We start from the raw sequence: 20,472 nt of genomic DNA, 5'->3' as shown, positions 1-20,472 counted from the left end.
TCTTTTTCGTACACTTTCTTTTCTCTTTCTCGCCCCGTTTTTTATATTACAGGGGTCAAAACAAAGCTAAATCGAGTGAGAACGATATATCGGTAACCATTACAACTTTCATGATTTCATCTAAAACAATCAAAAATCTTACAGGGGTATTTTTTTTTCTTTAACTTAGATCAAGTCCCATAAACGACATAGATTAAAAGAAATTTGGCTTAAAAAATTAAATACATTAACAGAGGAAATTAAAATCTTCTAAAATAAATTTTAATTATAATAAATAACTATAATTTGGTTTCTTAAAAAAAGTTATATGAAGAAGATTAATAGTGTCCGGTTTTTTCATAAATGAACTGAAGATGTTTGAGTGGGTTTCATCCGAAGACTCACTTAAGTTTCTTAAGAGACCCGGATAATTAAAAGAGTTCAATTCGTGGTGCTGTGTAAATTTTTGGGGGTCTAAGATTGGCCTTGTCAATGGAGGGAAATAGTAGCGACAGTATGAACAAACCCTAGCCCCCGGATCCATCCCCTTATCAATGGTCAGATTAAGCACTCACACGAGCACATGGATCATTAGAATTAGTGGCGGGCGACACATGGTAATTGATAGCGGCGACAAGCCAAGTGTAACGCAAATGTTAAGTGTTATCGCTAATACTGTCTCCGCTAAAGCCGACATTTCTTGTGGTGGTTGTTAAGAACGTCGTTATGCATACAGCTGGGTCGACAATTGAGGTAAAGTTTATATCATAATCATAATTATAAAAACCAAAGGGACTAAACAACAGTTATGTAAATCGAGTAATAATTATTAGGTAAACATGAAAATGGTTGCATGTATACTTTTATAGGTAAGAAAGATTAAAAGAATACATATAATATGTTACTAAACAGTTTTAGTCCATGATCGATAAAGTGATGATAGTGACCTGAGCTTTAATGGTGGGATTTACCAAAGCAAAATATTTCAACTAAACAAATGCTTTTAGAGTATGTTTGCCACTAACCCTTCTTCCTAGTGAAGTAAGTTCATTTGTTGGATTGAAATATACAAATTACGTGGTTCCCATTGACTTTACTAAAGATTATTTATAAATTTAAATTTAACTTATATATCTTGAACATTTAATTTTAATTTTAATTGTAATTTATACATATAAACCCTAGGGTTTATATGTTTAACTTTCAGCGCTAGACAATATCATTCAATTCGATCTTCAAGAAATATTCGGGAAAAAATAAACTGAAAACGGTTGAATATGATATTTTTAATTAATTAAGATATTAGGATAACAGATATCATCATCATACACATACAAAGATATATAGTGTATCTGATGGATGTTACCTAGTCAATCTTTTAATATTTATCTTCTCCCTTAATCTTCCTAAAGATTTGAGGTTATCTTGTACAACCTTATTCTAATCTTAAAAGATCTCACCCATCTTTTAATCTCTAAGGAAGATACATATCATATTTACAATGTCTTTGTAATTTATAGGTCCTTATAATGATCTTGTATAACCTATTTCTTGTTGTTAATGCATAAACAAGTGCGAAATCCAAGTTTATACACAAACCAAAGCAAGAACACAATCAAAAACACAAGTATATCACTTTAAAGTTCACTTGTATTGATTTCAGCAGAGTGTCGTTACAATGAAAAACATGAAATGCTCTTCACTATCTGAAATGTGCTCTTTTACATTTAAAATAACAAATTGTTGTATATATAGTCAATACAGCAGCTTCCAAGCGAAAGTGGACCAGGATCGATGCGAAGGTTGCCAAGGTTAGACGAAGGTCCACCTTTGCATTCCATAATCAAACGAAGGTGACCATACACATGCGAAGGTCCACCTTCGTATCATAGAGACTAGATGAAAGTCCATCTTCGTTTAAACGAAGGTCAATCAGGACTCTCGGCTGTTCACTTTTGCTTGTATATCAACTTAAACAATTTAAACATAGTGGCCAAGTCAAAGACATGAGGATGTCTTGACTTGGTCAACTTACATCAAAACATAAACATAAATGTGTAAAACTAAGAACGTACTATTGCAAAACAACAAACTACAAGCTACAGACACAAAATGTGTCAACAAACTCCTCCTTGGCTGCAGCTTGTGTTCTTCGCTCTTTAATTCTTTGGGTCTTCAACCAGCCCTTGATGTGCCTCTATCCATGTACTTCCCGAGTTGATGCCATAGTAAATGCATATACGAACAACTTGAAATTTCATCGCTTGAAAGATGTCTTTGTCTTCAAAATAGATCTCGTTATTGAGCAGCATCCATTTATCATCATGAGACATGTTTGCTATCCACATAGGAACTAGCATACGAAAATTTGGTGTATCATCGTTGAAGATAATTACAGCTTCATGTGTATCTGCATCATAACACCACAACTTCACGTTCTCTAGAAAGACTTGATTCATCTTCATCAGCGAAATCTTCTTCATGACATTAGGAGGTTGATACTTTAACTTGTAACGATTTGTATCAGGATCCAGAGTATAAGGGATCTGAAATCGCTGCAGGAATTGAGGTTTCTAGAGTCCATCTTTCCACCTGATCCTCTTTTCCATTCTAAGCTTTTTATGAAACAACTTTACACCAGGATCCTTTGCGCAATTGATTACCCCGAGTCGAGCCAATGCGAATACATCATAGTGGGGTAGGGAGAGAATACTTAGCAATGATCTAAAGTATTGGATTCATGTTCTCTCTTGACTGTCACGCAGTGCAGCTCCTTCACGAACATCCAGCAAAGAATATTTCCATTTGACCGATTTTTTCCAACTCCATATACTTAGCCTGAATAGGAGGATGTGGAGGTTTAGGATAGCGTTTAACAAAATCCGCCTTCCATTCTTTGAAGGTCACTTCCCGGTCGGTTGGAGCATTTGATACGTCACGTTCTTTCATTCTTTCTTGGATATCCTTCTCGGAATTTGTCACACCCCCAAAATACCACATGCGGAAACACCGCGGTAAGTGTGACGTACCAGGATCCAGCCACTAATCACATTGAACTATAACAAGTATTTAATTAAAACATTCCATTCAATTCATAATATAGTTCCAAATCATAAGTTAAAACCAAAGTAAACGTTCAGCGGAAGTATAAGATTATTCGTTATTCAAGTGTTTCATAACAATATGCTAAACCAAGAATTAATATCCAAGAGTTGTAACCCATGATCACTCCAGCACTCCCAGATAGCAAGTCCCATCCATGAATCAAACAACCTGCAAGTATGCAGACAAGTGTGTCAGGCGACGCTGGTGAGTTCAAAGTTTGTTAACACGTTTTAGTTACCAGATATAAGTATAAAACATTTCAATGATTTGATGTTGTTAATAACTCGATTACCGCCGATGGCTCCAGATTATTTGCCCTATTCCCCAATGCCTCTATCAAAGCAATGGTCAAGACTGGGGTCATTAGTTCACTCCCGACCTCCCCGGTACGGTGTGAGGGTGCCAAACCTAAATAGCGCTATTAACTAATACCTCGCTACCTCCCCGGTAACAATCGGTAGAAGGGACTTAAGTGATAGATATGAGTGTATTAACCAACATCCCAATAACCCGACATTCCTCCCCGGAACGTTTACCAGATGTCCCTCCCCGGGACGCATGCTTGGAAAAAGAGCAGTGAACTCACCTTTAGATTTGCTCGGTATTTAACAAGTTACCCGTTCTAGTTAATCAACCAACCCTACCGTGGTTACCAATGACATCAGTTCCGTAATCAATTAAGTCATGCATTTTCACAGTTCACAGTCATAGAAAAGACCATCGTATATCACATAACAGATTACTCAATCCATACAGGTCCACACTCATGTGCATGTCACTTAGTGGCATTTAACAAGTAAATTAGTTATTTACAAAGGTTAATTCAAGTTCTTCATTTCTAATTGTTGTTGTTAACATGCATCAATTGTATAATCAGCACATTGACCATCATGGGCATCAAGAATTATTTGAAACTCTATGTCATGAACACATCCACTGATCCTACTGTCCTGTTTGTTTCATTCACAGCGAAAGACCACGCGACGAACCACCATTCTTCGTCAATCATGGGTGTGACGAAGAACCCAAGTGTTTCGTCGAGGCCAGCCAACAAGGAGTCATTCTTCGTCAACCATGGTCCTTCGTCGGGGTATTCCTTTGCCGCACCACAACAGTTACAAACCCTAATCACTCACACGATCCCAATGAATCGTTATTTAATAACATTATCACCTAAGTTCTAATCGTGTCACCGTAATACTCAACATGATTAACAGCAAATCCATATATTTGAATGTAACAACTACGGTTCCGTATTATTGAATCACATACTCATGTAACAACTACGGTTCCGTATTATTGAATCACAATAACTTAAAGAAATAAGAAAAAAAAGCCACATGTTATGGAAAACCTACTAAAATAAGCCACTTTTTCTTCTCTATATATTCCACCATCACAAGGGCTCTATGTTCAGTCATATAAAATACAAAACCACAAACAATCCATAAGTAACAACCTTTTTTTTCAAATCTTTCTTCTGAAAGATTTGTTTTCGGTTTGTAAAACTTTAAAGAATGAATCCTTTGAGGATACATGCTTACAAGACTCGAGCGAACAAGAAGCATAAGGGCAACCAACTATTAAACGAATTCATCTTATACTCTTTGACTACATTAGCGTGTACCTCGTTTTGTTCTAGTCCCTTATGGTACCCTCCATTTTGTGCCACCTTTAATGTATTTTTCTTTTACTCTCTTCCTAAGATAGCGTCGTTTTTCTTCACTAGCAAGGCTTTGTTCATTGTAGGCAACCTCATTGTCATCTTCCTGTTGGGTGAGTCAAAGTTTTTTTCCTCTAAGTTAGATGCTTACAATGACGTTGGTCATAGTAAGTATGAATGCAAGCGTCCAGATCAACTTCAAGTTCACCCGTCACAAGAACACAAAGGTAAGAAAATCAGCAAGGACACTCCAAAACAAGAGATGCAAGTGAAGATACTTGAATCAAAAACTTGTGAAGAGGGTGACAACGATGAGTTTTTTGAATTACATTGTGATGAGGAAACTTGTGAATCAGAAGTTGATCAAATGGCCGAATCATTTGATCATGACATGGAGGATATGAGATGTTTGGAGTGGGAGGTAAAAGTAGTTGATGAAGAAAGACATGAGGGTATAGATGGAGATGGGGATGGGGATGTGAGTTTGCCTGCTGAAGTGTTGAACAAGTTGGTTGATGATTTTATTGCTAGAATCAATAGACAAAGAAAGCTTGAAGCTGAATTTTGTAGGGTCTAAGGTTGTAAATAGAATGATAGATAAGGGTGGAGAGTATGATTTCTAGATATACTAGAGGGTGGTAGAAATTAATGGTGCATGAGAAAAAGAAAAAAAAAATATAAACTAGTTGCTATGGTATTTTGGATTGGATGATAAAAATAAAAACCTTGCGTGTTTACTCTTTAATTTGCTCATGCAAATGGCACCCTTTCGGTACAAATTTACACCCTATGTGAACACCCACCCTTTTGAAATCTAAAGACGTTATTTAAGACTAAGAGTACAATTTATTTTATACTTTAATGTTTTTAAATAAAGTTTTAGTTGAGGTAACCCGAAAATGGGAAAATTAAAGGTGATAATCATTATAAAACATTAAATTTTATACTTGTTACATACAAAATCTAGTTATTCATATTAAAAACTATCAAAGTAACTTTTTCATATGTTATAGTATGTACTGTTTGCTCACATATTTGTAGGTACTATAACCTACATATGTGTAGGACATGCATACACACACCCATATATCTATATTTATATATAATAACCTTCAAAAATCGTTTTTATTTAACTTTAAAAAAATTCTTATTAGAAAAATGTTTTTAACTAAAAAAACTTTGTGTTTTTATAGAAAGTGTTTCTGAAACCTATTTTTTAATAATAAAATTTTCAGAGGTGAATATGGCATGTTAAATATGATTTTTTTTTCAAAGGATGTGTGACAACTAAGAATAGTAGTATATTTAGCCTAACCCAAACTTAATACCATAACCTGGATTTAAGAAAATTTATTACAAGTTTCTATTAGATGAATCGAATTTCAAATCAATCGAAATCACACATGTCATTACACCTATAATAACATTTTATAACTGTTCTTAAGAAAGTGTGATTTAATAAAAGTTATTACATGTTTCTATTAGATGAATCCAATTGCAATGTTGGGGTGGCCTCGTATTTTTGTGAAAAGTGAAGTGTCGGTGACGTAAAATTAGCTGCCGACTTTGTGTTTTAAGATAGATTGAATACGGAGAAAAGAATTATACCAAAAAAAATCTAGCTTTTTAACTTTATTCGTCATAAGTGGACCTAGCCTCTGTTGTTTTAAGGCTGGATCCGCCCATGATCATTGGTATAAAATTTCACAGGCCATACACTCAAGATAACTACGGAGTTGTGACTTGATTTTTTTATAAAATCAACAAAGAAAACCCATCGTAAAATAAATAAAACTAATACACGGGGTCATAGTTTAAAGTAGAAAACCACACGGGTGTTTCTGCAATTTTCAAAAGATCACATAACAATTGAAAAATAGTGTTCCTCACACGTTCAACTTCACCATGTATCATGGGCAATTATTAATTACTACCTATAAATTTCATTATCGTTGGTGTAATAAATTCCGTCTCAATTTATATGTTCATTTATAGTTTTAGTTTCCTCATATTCAAAGAACAAGACATCTACTCCAACACATCTTTGGATATGATTCACGCGATTTTAAATGTCGTTTTTCCTCTTGTTTCGGTCATCTTGTTCATCGTCTTAGTTCCTGCATTTTGGTTGTTCAATCTCTTAAGGTTCTGCTTCAAATCTATGTATCCCGAACAACTTGCAGGAAAAGTTATACTCATCACGGGTGCTTCAACTGGTATTGGCGAGGTAACATATGTTTTCACCTTCTACTCGTAATTAGTTGCAATCATATACGACGGCATCCATAAATATACACACATGATTATTTAGTTTGAATTTTTTGAAGCAATTGGCGATTGAGTTTGCGAAAGAAGGAGCGTGTCTAGCGTTAGTCGCAAGACGAGAGAAGCAACTTAATCTTGTAGCACAATATGCGAGTTCAATAGGATCACCAAATGTGATTGTGTTGCCTGCGGATGTTTCCAAGCTTGAGGATTGTAAAAGATTTGTTGATCAAACCATCAAACATTTCGGTAGATGTAAGTACATCTTTATGTTCATCACTCTACTTGTCAATGTTTTTGAAGGCTTAATTGCAAAATGATCGATAACATCCAACTTTGTTTTAAATAACAAATTTGGATAAATATACGTCTAAGACAATGAGTAGTGGTCACCCATTTGAGAGTATTTGAGATGCCATTCCAAAAAAGCACATATATCATTTTTCTAGTTTTGATTAACTATCGAATAAGTTGAAGAGAAAATATCATTAAAAGAAAACACTATAATTTCTGTTTGTTTTTTTAACAAAGTCATTCAACAATCTGTACATAAAAAACACCATTTTCTGTTTTTTCTCTTAAAATTTACTCAATAATTTGAGTAAATTACTTTTTGAGTCCCTGTGTTTTAGTGGTTTTAACCACTTGAGTCCAAAATCAAAAAGTTTAACGTCCTGAGTCCCTAGCCATTTATTTTATAACGTTTTGAGTCCAATTTTGTTTATTTTATAACGATTTGAGTCCAAAAAATTGGACTCAAAAGATTAAAATTTGGACTCAAAAGGACTCAAATGGTTAAAGAAAATGCTTATAGGGACTCAGATCGTTAAACTTTTTGCTTTTGGACTCAACTAGTTAAAACTACTAAAACACAGGGACTCAAAAAGTAATTTACCCCAATAATTTTTTACACATAAAAGTTCTTGCACATGTTAATTTTCAACAAATTTGTATTTTTTTTTATTTTAGATAACCTGGAACTAGAACAACCGATTGTGTTTGCTTGTAATGCACATTGTAGTACACATATAATGCATATGTGCAGTACAAGTAGTACAAGTTTTTTTTTTTTTTTTTGAAATCTTTTATATATAAAAAATAGCGATTTTTTTATAAAAAAAATTGATATGTTTTTTAGCTTTTTTAGTTAGTTTTCTAGTTTTCTCATTTATATGTAGTTTTCTTATGATTATATATATATATAGAGAGAGAGAGAGATGTCATTCCAAAAAAGCACATATATCATTTTTCTAGTTCTGATCAACTATCGAATAAGTTGAAGGGAAAATATCATTAAAAGAAAACACTATAATTTATGTTTGTTTCTTTACAAAGTCATTCAACAATTTATTTTACACAAAAACACCATTTTCTGTTTTTTCTCTTAAAATTTACTCAATAATTTTTTGCACATAAAAGTTCTTGCACATGTTAATTTGGAACAAAATTGTATTTTTTTTTTTAGATAACCTAGAACTAGAACAATCGATTGTGTTTGCTTACATATGCTTTTGTTTCCAGGCCCTATATAGGGTTGAGTTCATTTCAGAACTCTAAATAACTAAAGAACTTTCAGAACTCCTAATAAACAATCATTTTATATATAAGTTTTTGTATTTAAGATCTTTTTATCATCTATTATATGTATTTCTTTGATTACATACATGTTAAAAGTAGTTTACATATGTTTAATTGTCAAAATTATATATATATGTGTCATAACTAATTACATATATGTAAAAAAACTAGTTTACATATGTGTAATTATAAAATTACATATAAAAAAATGATAAAATTACTCTTAACATGTATGTAATCGTAAAAATACACATAATAAGTGATAAAATTATCCTAAACATAAAAATATATAAATAAAAAGATTATTTATTAGGAGTTCTGCGAGTTCTGTAAATATTTATGGTTCTGAAAATATATATATATTATTATGTGTATTTTTACGATTACATACATGTTAAGAGTAATTTTATCATTTTTTATATGTAATTTTATAATTACACATATGTAAACTAGTTTTTTTACATATATGTAATTAGTTATGACACATATATATAATTTTGGCAATTAAACATATGTAAACTACTTTTAATATGTATGTAATTAAAGAAATACATATAATAGATGATAAAAAGATTTTAAATACAAAAACTTATATATAAAATAATTGTTTATCAGGAGTTCTAAAAGTTCTGTAGTTATTTAGAGTTCTGAAATGAACTCAACCCTATATATATATATATATATATGTATATATATATATATCCTTAAAAGAATTCAAAATGATGAAGTTGCTTAACAAAAAGTTAAGTACTACAAACAAGTGTATTGTATTACATCAACTAGAAAGTGACCCTTAATGTGTTTTTAATTTTTTTTTCTTGGTTAATAATTGATGACTATTTAAACTAGCAAAACTAATATTATTTTGATTGCATTGAGAGTATTTTTGCTATATAATTTGTTACAAAAATACATATATACTTACAAAGTATAAAAAAAAAACCAAAAAAAAACCAAAAAAAAAAAGAAATAACAATAACCACAACACAAAAGAAACCAAAATGGTCATATAATTTGATTATTTGTCCATTTTTGGCACATAGATTGTATATGTTAGCATAGTATACCTTAAATGTGTGTCGCATAAACAATAACAAGTTATTGTAAGTGATGTCATAGTTTTGTTCTAAATTGGCATGTGCAGAATTTTATAAATAAAAAATTGTTAAGTGACTTTTTTTAGAAAAAATAAATAAATATATAGTGTTTTTATATGCAAAAAGATATTGAGTGACTTATAAGACATTGTTTTTTATCATATTCTGTCTTAAGTTGCGACGGTAAAAGTATTCAACATGAATTAATCAAATTCCATAAATAGGATCATACAAAATTCCTTGTGCAACACTGATATTAGATGTTTATTGTTATAAAACTAATAAATATACGAAGATATTTTGTTTTAACAAACTTAAATCAAGACTGTTATAAACGATACTCGTCTAAAAAAGGATCTTTTAATATTTTTTTCGTATATCACAATTTACGAAATTCCATTCTATTACAATGAACTAGTGGTTGGAATTTGATCCTTATATTCGAATTTTCATATAGAAAAACATCTACATAAACTTTTATATATAACTAGGTACGTCGTGCGTTACGGTGAACGGAGCAAATGATTTTGTAAACAAATGCTATTTGAAAATGAAGCATGTAGTTTAAAAAAGCCAAACCGTCATAATCGGATTAATTTATCATCATACCATTTTACGACACCAAATAAATACTATCTTTTGAATACAACTTCATTTTTAACAAAACTTATACTGTAATGTTGAGGGGAAAAGGTAAACATAACTACGTACTTACGTTTTTAGAAACAAAATTAACGAACTTAAGTTATAAGTGAAATTTCAAATTATGTGATAAAACAAATATGATTTAAAAAATAAAAAAGAATTATTAAAAAGGAAAATTTACGAACATAAGTTATCAGAGAAATTTTAAATTATATGATAAAGAAAATATGATTTAAAGAAGTATTAAAAACAAAAAAAATGATAAAAGAAATATGATTTTAAAAAAGTAAAAAAAAAATAAAAAGATATGTTAAAACTTAAAAATAAACATAATAATAAACTATTGTAATAAAAACATAATAAAATATTAAAGAGTTATATATTATTATCATAATAAAATCACAATTCATGGTCATTAGAAAAATAATTAATAAACATAACTTATTAAAGAAATATCAAACTAATTGATAAAGGAATATGATTTAAGAAAAAAATAGAAAACCAATTTGCAAAAAAATGATGAATGAAAAAGAAAATACAGTTTAAAAAAAGTAAAATAAAAATAAATATATTATAAAACTTAAAAGTGAATATAATAATAAAATATTAAAAATCTATATATTATTATATAAATAAAGTTCAACTTCATTTTTAACAAAACGTATATCGACATATTGAGAGGAAAAAAGTTAAATACAACTACGTACTCAAGTTTTTAGAAAGAAAATTAACAAACTTAAGCAATTAGAGAAATCTCAAATTATGTGATAAAGGAATAATAATTAAAAAAGTAATTATTAAAAACAAAAAAATAGATGATAAAAGAAATATAATTTTAAAAAGGTAAAAAATATATATATAATAAAAATATCTTAAAACTTAAAAGTACATATAATAATAAACTATTATGATATTAAATAATAAACTACTAAAAAGATAGATATTATTATCAAAATTAAATCACAATTCATGGTCCTTAGAAAAACAATTAACAAACATAAGATATTAAAGAAATATCAAACTAATTGATAAAGGAAATATGATTTAAGAAAAAAGCATAAAAAGAATTTGTATAAAATGATGAATGAAAAAGAAAACATAGTTTTAAAAAATGTAAAAGAGAAATAAAAATATGTTAAAAACTAAAAGTGAATATAATAATAAAGTTTTATAATATTAAGTAATAAAATACGAAAAATCTATATATTATTATAAAAATAAAGTTCAACTTCATTTTTAACAAAACTTATACCGAAATTTTGAGGGAAAAAATTAAACACAACTACATACTTAAGTTTCTATAAAGAAAAATAACAAACTTAAGTTATTAGAAAAAAATCCCAAATTATGTGATAAAGGAAATATGATTTAAAAAATAATTATTAAAAAGCTATATAAACATTAAAAACAAAAATATAAATGATAAAAGAAATATGGTTTTAAAAAGGTAAAAAAAATAATAAAGATATGTTAAAACTTAAAAGTAAATATAATAATAAACTATTATAATATTAAATAATAAAATATTAAAAGGCTATATATTATTATCAAAATAAAATCATAATCCATGATCCTTACAAAAACAATTAACAAATATAAGTTATTAAAGAAATATCAAATTAATTGATAAAGGAAATATGATTAAGAAAAAATAAAAAAGAATTTATAAAAAAATAAGGAATGAAAAAGAAAATATAATTTAAAAAATTAAAATAAAAATAAAAATAGGTTAAAACTTATAAGTGAATATAATAATAAAGTATTATAACATTAACTAATAAATATTAAAAGCTTATGTATATTATTATAAATATAAACTTACTATACATAATCCTTCATCAACAATATATATATATATATATATATATATATATATATATATATATATATATATATATATATATATATATATATATATAGGGTGGGGGTTCTAGAGTGAACATTAGTGTATTTGCGAACTAACTGAACAAATTCTGGCCATTGATTTACATGCGTGTATGGCTAGGATTTTATCATCAAATCGTAAAATACACTAGTGTATTTCATCATCAAATCCTGGCCATTGATCTACACACATGTATGGCCAGGATTAGTTCACTCAGTTCGCAAACTACACTAGTGTTCACTCTTGAACCTAATAATATATATATATATATATATATATATATATATATATATATATATATATATATATATATATATATAGGGTGAGAGTTGGCTACAAAGTCCATTTTTCCAACAAAGTGTAAAAAGTTATAAAACACCATAATGTCAACCATAAAACACACTTAAAACCCACAAATAAGATAGTGGAGATTACTAAAACGCCATATTTGTGGATTTTGTGTTCTGTTTTGGATGATAGAGGAAGGTTAACGTACATTACGGCTTAACGTACATCACGTACGACAGGTAGTTACGCACGTTCATTTTAAAATCACGCTCGTTATAATTCAAAAATCCAAAATCACGCATGTTGAAACACAATAATCACACATATTGAAAACATTAATCACGCATGTTATAGAACAAATCACGCACGTTGTTGTACGTGAAGTACGTTAAGCCATAATGTACGATATACTTTATATATATATATATATATATATATTTATATATATATGAAAAGAAAAAAAAGGAAAAAGGAATTAATGAAAACAATTGATAAATGAAAAAGAAAATATAGTTTTAAAAAAGTAAACTAAAAATATGTTAAAACTTAAAAATGAACATAATAATAATGTATTATAATATTAAATAATAAATATTAAAGAGCTATATATTATCATAAAAATAAAGTTGCTATTCATTAAGGATTGTGGTACATCAATAAATAATAAGTCCATCGTTCATAACTTTACTAAGCCAATGCTACTTATTTTTATTTTTTAACCTAACTTACATCGTTATCGGTAGCCTATCCTCACTACCAACAACCAACCTAATTTCAAAATTTTGGTCTTTTGACAAATTGATAGTTTATTAATTTGTAGCTTAGTAGTTTTGATGTGAAAAAATAGTTAGCTTATAGTAGTTTTAAAAACAAAAGTAAATAAACTATTATTTAGGGTGAATTTGAATTAAATCGTATTAAAATTGGATTCGAGTTGAATCAAATTCGAATCGAAAAAAAAAATATAAATCGAATACGAATTCAAACTAAAAAAATAAGAATTTGAAAAATTCGATTCGATTAATTCAAAAATTCGTTATTCTATTTATTGAACACTTTCTAGATGGTGATAGTTAATGGCATGAAGATAGCTCTCACGATTAGATATATAAAGATGTCAGACAGATATGGAAAGAGAGGAGGGAGGGAGATAGATTGAAATGGGGTGTGCACTTGTATATGTAGGAAATGGACGTATCCAGAATTTTATAGTTTGCGATAACACGCAAATAAAATGAATTAAAAGTTGTAAAATCTAAGAAAACTAGCATTTAGGACCAGCACTTTGCGGCGAGACTGTTAAATCGAACCAAAAATATACGTAAAAATGTTGAACCATACCCTCGCATTGCGGTAGTCAACTCGTAGAAATTTGACCGAAATGTAAAATATATAAAAAATAACTAAGTCGGCCTATGATTTGTGTGTATGAAAAGTATAGAAAAATAAAGTTGAAATTAGAAAAACTACTAGGGTTAAAAGAGAAAAAGAATTTAGGATAAATTTGTAAAACTTGAAAAGAATGATGTTAACAGTAAACAAAACTAACAAAAGTCAAAAGAAAAAGTCAAAACAAAATGAGCAGTCAATATGTGAGGGAGAGAAAAATTTAATTACTAAATTATAGATTGGTAGTAATTGGTAATTATAGATTGGTAATAATGGTTGGCCTAAATTTTTATACATCTCCTATAAATTAAAAAAAAAGAACGAAAATTTTTTGTTTATGCATAGAACTAGGGATGAGCAAATGGCACCGGGTACTGATACTGAATCGGTACCGGTACTGAATTTACCAAACCAGGTACATTTTCGGTACCGACTTTTGACATTTTTGATACCGGCTCAGTACCGTTCTGGTATAGTACCGGTATTTAGCAGTTTTTACGCTTAAATACCAGTACCGTACCAGTATCTAACCGTACCATACCGGGTATATTCGGTACCGTTACCAGTACCACTTTTGGAGATTTTCAATACCGAACGGATATCATGCTCATCCCTACATAGAACCTTTACACATGTGTTAGAGTAACCTCACGTGATTTTTTTTTTTTTTTTTGTCTTTTTGTTTTTCTTCTACCCTTTAACATTTAATATTGACACTTATAACCTCTCAATTTTGTAAAGACTTTATAACTTTTTTTTATATATCAGTATAAATTCCAGTTGATTTTAAGTTTCGACATAAATTTTTTTAGAAATAACTAGGCTCGGATATAATACGTTTTTGTGCTTATTTTTATGTACGTTTTTAGTTTGTCTACATTTTGACATAAATTTTGTTCAAAAACAAGTCGGGTCAAATACAATATGTTTTTATTAGATGATATAAATTCGAGTTATTTTACGTTTTGACGCCGCCACAACGCGCCGTACCTTTATTTAACTAAAAAACACATAATTTTCTTACGTGCTTATTTTGATGTATGTGTCGGTATAAATTCAAGTTAGTTAATGTTTCAACGTAATTTCTTTCATGAATAAGTTGGGTCAAATATAATATGTTTTCGTGCTTATTTTTATATACGTTTTTAGTTGATCTACGTTTTGACGTAACTTTTGCTTGGAAGCAAGTCAGGTGAAATATAATACGTTTTCATTAGACGGTATAAGTTCAAGTTACTTTACGTTTTGATGCCGCTGTTACGATAAGAAGTTTAGATGTACAGTAACTTCACATGCCATTTTTTCTTTTTCTTTTTTTTTTCTGTTATTTTCTTTTTACTCTTTTAGTGTTTTTTTTACTTTCACACTTTAATATTTCATATGGTTATTTACAACCTCTCAAGTTTATAAAGGCTTTATAAAAATTTTTATGCGTTTACTTTTATGTATGTATCGGTATAAATTTAGTTGATTTACGTTTTAATGTAATATTTTTTTGGAGATACGTGGACTCAAATATCATACGTTTTTTTGTGCTTTTTATGTATGTTTTTTAAGTTGGTTTATATTTTGACAAAAAAATTGTTTTAAAACAAGTCGGGTCAAGTGTAATATGTTTTCCTTATATGGTAAAAATTCGAGTTACTTTACGTTTCGATGCTACCGAAATGCTGTGTACCATTTTTTACCTTAAAAGATAGTTAATTGTCTTACGTGCTTATTTTTATGTACGTGTCGGTATAAGTTTAAGTTGGTTAACGTTTCAACGTAAATTTCTTTTGCAAATAAGTCGGATCAAATATATAAGTTTGTGTGTTTATTTTTATGTACATTCTTAGTTGGTTTACATGTTGGGATAAATTTTGTTTTAAAACAAGTCGGGTCAAGTGTAATACGTTTCCAATGGTAAAAATTCGAGTTCTTTACGTTTCGATATTGCCGAAACACGGCGTACCATTCTTTCACTTAAAATAGTTAATTTTCTTACGTACTTATATTTATGTACGTGTCGGTATAAGTTTAAGTTGCTTAACGTTTCAATGTAAATTTCTTTCGCAAATAAGTTAGATCCTATATAATACGTTTTCGTGCTTATTTTTATGTACATTCTTAGTGTCACACCCCAACCGATGGCGGAAACATCGGGGCGCGGCACTGAGCGAAACAGATTGTCCAGAAGTTTCCATAACAATTACATTTACCAAATATTTTAAGTAACACGTCCCATACCATGTCATATAAGATAATATAATTATTACAGTACAAATCTAGGCAAATTGTTCTGTTCCGACAACTCAGGTTTCATTAGTACAGACAACTATTTGTTGGTCTCTAAGACTCTTTCCTAGTCTTGATTTCCAAGCAAATAGACACCTTAAGCACCTGTCACATACGTTAAAATAAAAGTCAATACACATAGTGTAAAGGCGAGCATACAAGTTTGATAATAGCATATAGAGTTCGAAATAGTTTACGCATAACCAGCACGTACACTGAGTAAAACGAAGCATGTTAGTTATCGACATGAACCTATCGATACTAATGACTACGGGTTGACTGCCCAAGGCAGTTCGTAATACATGATCACCACTGTAATCCATGCAAATAATTGTCCTTAACAACCCCCGTGTGAACGGGTGCTGATTCCAAACTATATTACTATCGTTGTTAAGGCAGGTAGACAACATTCCATGTGTAAACATAACAAACAAGCATTCATTAAGTCACATATAACATGCGGTAACAGTTAGCATTTAAAAGTATTGCGTAGTGTGTTCGATGTGATTTCGTATAAGTAACGTATGTAACACCCAAAAGTGCGTAAAGCAAAAAGGGATCAAGTATACTCACAGCGGTTGATGGATTGAAGGGAGCACTTGGGAGTAAGGTTAGCCTGAATAGTTTGATAGCATAATGATAAGTGACGCGTAAAACGAAAACAAGTGTTGGTGGGTCGAATAGCTGGTCGATTGGATGGTAGTCCGATCAGACAGCTGATCGTGCGAGTGACAGTCCGTTCGGACGGCGGTCCGGTCGGATGGCCGTTCGAGTGGATTGTTTCTTCCTTTAGGAAGGATGTGTTTGTGTATGATGGTTTGACTTTTGAAGTTTTTGTTGTAGCATTTGAAAACATTGAAGTATCTCTACCTTTCAGGTCGGTCGATCGGACGGTCGTTCGATCGGCCGGCAACCCGTTCGGTTGGACACCTCAGCGAGAACAAGTTCACAGCAGGTTGTCACTCGATCGGACAGCAGTTCGATCGGGTGGCATTCCTAGTGCATCGAACATGTTGAAAATTGTTTAAGTGTTGAAGTTTAATTGTCACATGTTCGAGCGGTTAATCCGATCGGATGGTAGTTCGATCGGACAACAACTCGTTCAATGATCAGACTTCAAATGTTGGTGAATAGTTTAAGTGTGGGACCCAAGATGCAAGCCATTCGGTTTGGCCAGTCAATCGGATTGGCTGTTCGATCGGACAGCAGTCCGATCGGACGACACTCCGATCGGACGGCACTCCGTCCTGGTCGACCTGTTCGTCTTACACTTGGTTGTTTTTTATTGTTTGTCGTTTTATCGAGGTGTTGTGATATCGCAACACCTCGATAAAAACGGCAAACAATAAAAAACAACCAAGTGTTTAGTTGATTAGATTAGTTCGATTAGTGTTGTGATATCGCACTTTTGGGTGTTATATACGTTACTTATACGAAACTTTGTCAATACTTGGTTCTCCTGATCGGACAGGAATCACCCAAATCCGATTAGTGAACTGTTCGGGATAGTGTTTCACGTTTAACCCGAAATCGGTGAACCTCGTGGATAGAACCCGGATCTCGAGCCACACAACCACTAGAATGAGTAGTAGGTCGGCACAAGCCTCGTTTCTATCAGTTTTGAAGGCATTGAGTGTAAAAGAGTTGGAAGAAAGTTTGAAAACCATCTTTCAATCCTTTTTATTGTGAATATGTTTAGATCTATGATAGTTCTTTGTTAGTTTATGTGGAAATCGGTTAGATCTAAGTTGTTCTTGGTGGGTTGAGGCCAAAACATGAAGTTCTTCAAGAACACATGATGACGTCATCCTAGAACACCTTGAATCTTGGTGATTTCACGGTTAAAAGTTAAGATTCAAAAGATAGAAAGGTGTAGGAGTGCGTGTAGATCAAGAAAGTACAATATTTAGGACGAGATCTTACCGGAATCGAGAGAAATCTGAAGAAAAGTGAGGAGAATGCGCTGGTCAGAGAGAGAGTTGCCAAAAGTGGAAAGAATGAAAGTGACATGGGGTGTTTATAGGGTTACCCAAAGAGGAAAGGGCTGGTCGATCGGCCAGGCAGCTCGATCGGACAGTCTGTCCCATCGGACGGCAGTCCGAGCGGACGGCTGGTCGATCGGCTGGTTGCCTGATCGATCGGTCGCCTGATTCGAGTGTTCGGTGTTACGAGTTTTGCTGTTTCGATTTCGATTGCGAGCGTTGCGAAGTGATAGAGTTTCTTAGTCAAATTACTTTTAATCCCAATTACTCATATCTTGCGCTATCTCTTCTCCACCAATTATCATACTATATCTACATACAGGCATCCTTATTTCGTATTCGTTTTGCGTTTGCGATTCGATTGCGATTGAGTTCGATTGCGTTTCGATTGATTACCACACATAATATAAATAAACATGCACAAGTAACACATAAGGCGCACACACACGTATAACAATCACCAAAATGCGAAATTCGAGTTTGCGAGTGCGATGTTGATTAGATTAGCTCGATTAGCGTTTAGTTGCCTTTATCGCATCGTTACTTCCTATTGTTCACAGTCGTAAAGCGATTCGTAGCGATAAATATTCGTCGATTGTTGTGATTATAATTAATTACTCCACATGATACAACTAACGTAAAACATAAAATAGACTAACTATGGTCAAAGAAGTCAAAACAGGAATTGAGCAAGGAGTGACAGATCGCAATTGGCAACCCTGTCTCCCTTTGACTTCAATCTTGACTTTGACTTTCGAAACACGGGGTGTTACACTTAGTTTGTCTACGTTTTGACGTAACTTTTGTTCAGAAACAAGCCGTGTCAAATATAATACGTTTTCACATATTCGAGTTGCTTTACATTTCGAACCCGCCGCAACGCGCGGAAAAAGTTACTGGTTTTACCTACAAATGTATAGTTAAATAGTTATAAATTCGTAAAGATATGAAAAAATTCGTTTAGTCTCAATTTCATTAAAATGATGTTATAATAACGTTATATAGGGGTCTGCAATAACCGAACCGTTAACCGAACCGAAAAACGACAAAACCGAACCGAAATTAACCGAAACCAAATTAACCGAAAGTCGGTTAACGGATATTTTTTTTACCATCGGTTAACCGAAATTAACCGAACCGAACCGAATCATTTATTTCCTTATATATTTCTAGCTTTTTTACCTCTATTTCATGTATTTCATGTTTAATACTTTCATTTCATGTAATAATATCTCTATTTCATTTATTTATGCCTTCATTTCATTTATTTATACCTTCATTTCATTTCATTTCATTTATTTATACATCCATTTTATGTATTTAAACATCTATTCATGCATTTATACCTCCATTTCATTTATTTATACATCCATTTCACGTATTTATACATCTATTTCATGTATTTATACCTCTATTACATGTATTTCTAAGCAAAACAATTAGCCCTTGTTTGAATTGGTTATTAACCGAACCGTACCGAAAATCGACAAACTAACCGAATTAACCGAACCGATTAACTGATGACTTCGATTACGGTTATGGAAATGCTAATAACCGAACCGAACCGAACCGTGCACACCCCTAACGTTATACATCAATTCTTAACATTATAAGAGTTAAATGCCATTTTAGTCCCTTTGGTTTGGGCTATTTTACAATTTAGTCGAAATGTTTCATTTTTCGCCTGTGGGTCCAAAAAGGTTTTATCGGTGCCATTTTAGTCTACTGGGTTAACTTCATCCATATGTTTTATTAACGAGAAGGCCAATTCGGTCATTTTATATGTAACTCTGTTAACTAGAAGGGCAATTCGGCCATATAAAATGACCGAATTGTCATTCTCGTTAACGAAAATAATGGATGAAGTTAATCTAGAGGACTAAACTGACAAAATGGCCCAAACCACAAGGACTAAAATGACATTTAACTCACACTATAAATACGTGTGAGTTTTCTATACAAAATTAATTAAAAAATAACAAATAAAATGTATTGTGTTGGTTCTGCAACATCAAAACCAGAGTTAAATAATCATTACGTAAGTTTACACTCTTAAGTATGTATTAATATAAAACTAGTTATCTAATCACAACAAAAACATGTCCAAATGTAAGCAGAAATCAAGCATATTTTCTGATAGCTTACTTAAATTGTTAATTCAGCTTTTGGATTGTTTCATAATAGTTGTCACTAAAGTGGTACCAGGGGCGCAGCTTAGGCATAGCCTGAGGGGGCGCCCGTCCCTCCGAACTTTTCGATGCGTAGTGTTATAAAGGGTACTTTCGTATAGAAATTTTTTAGGTATATACGGTTCCGCCC

The 20,472-nt window shown here is 31.2% G+C and overlaps 1 protein-coding gene across 1 annotated transcript in view; it reads left to right on the top strand.

Annotated features, from left to right (window-relative positions):
• Positions 1-6,703: 6,703 nt before the first annotated feature.
• LOC118492195 (11-beta-hydroxysteroid dehydrogenase-like 2) overlaps positions 6,704-20,472 on the top strand; it is a 44,343-nt gene continuing 30,574 nt past the window's right edge. Inside the window, exons 1-2 of the mRNA XM_035990029.1 lie at positions 6,704-6,974; positions 7,075-7,267. Of these exons, the coding sequence (XP_035845922.1) occupies positions 6,729-6,974; positions 7,075-7,267 (439 nt within the window). The 5' untranslated portion in view covers positions 6,704-6,728. The remainder of the gene's footprint in view (positions 6,975-7,074; positions 7,268-20,472) is intronic.

This window comes from Helianthus annuus, chromosome 5 (assembly GCF_002127325.2).
Source record: "Helianthus annuus cultivar XRQ/B chromosome 5, HanXRQr2.0-SUNRISE, whole genome shotgun sequence".
Taxonomy (NCBI): Eukaryota; Viridiplantae; Streptophyta; class Magnoliopsida; order Asterales; family Asteraceae; genus Helianthus; species Helianthus annuus.
This window is presented reverse-complemented; position numbering and strand designations above follow the sequence as displayed.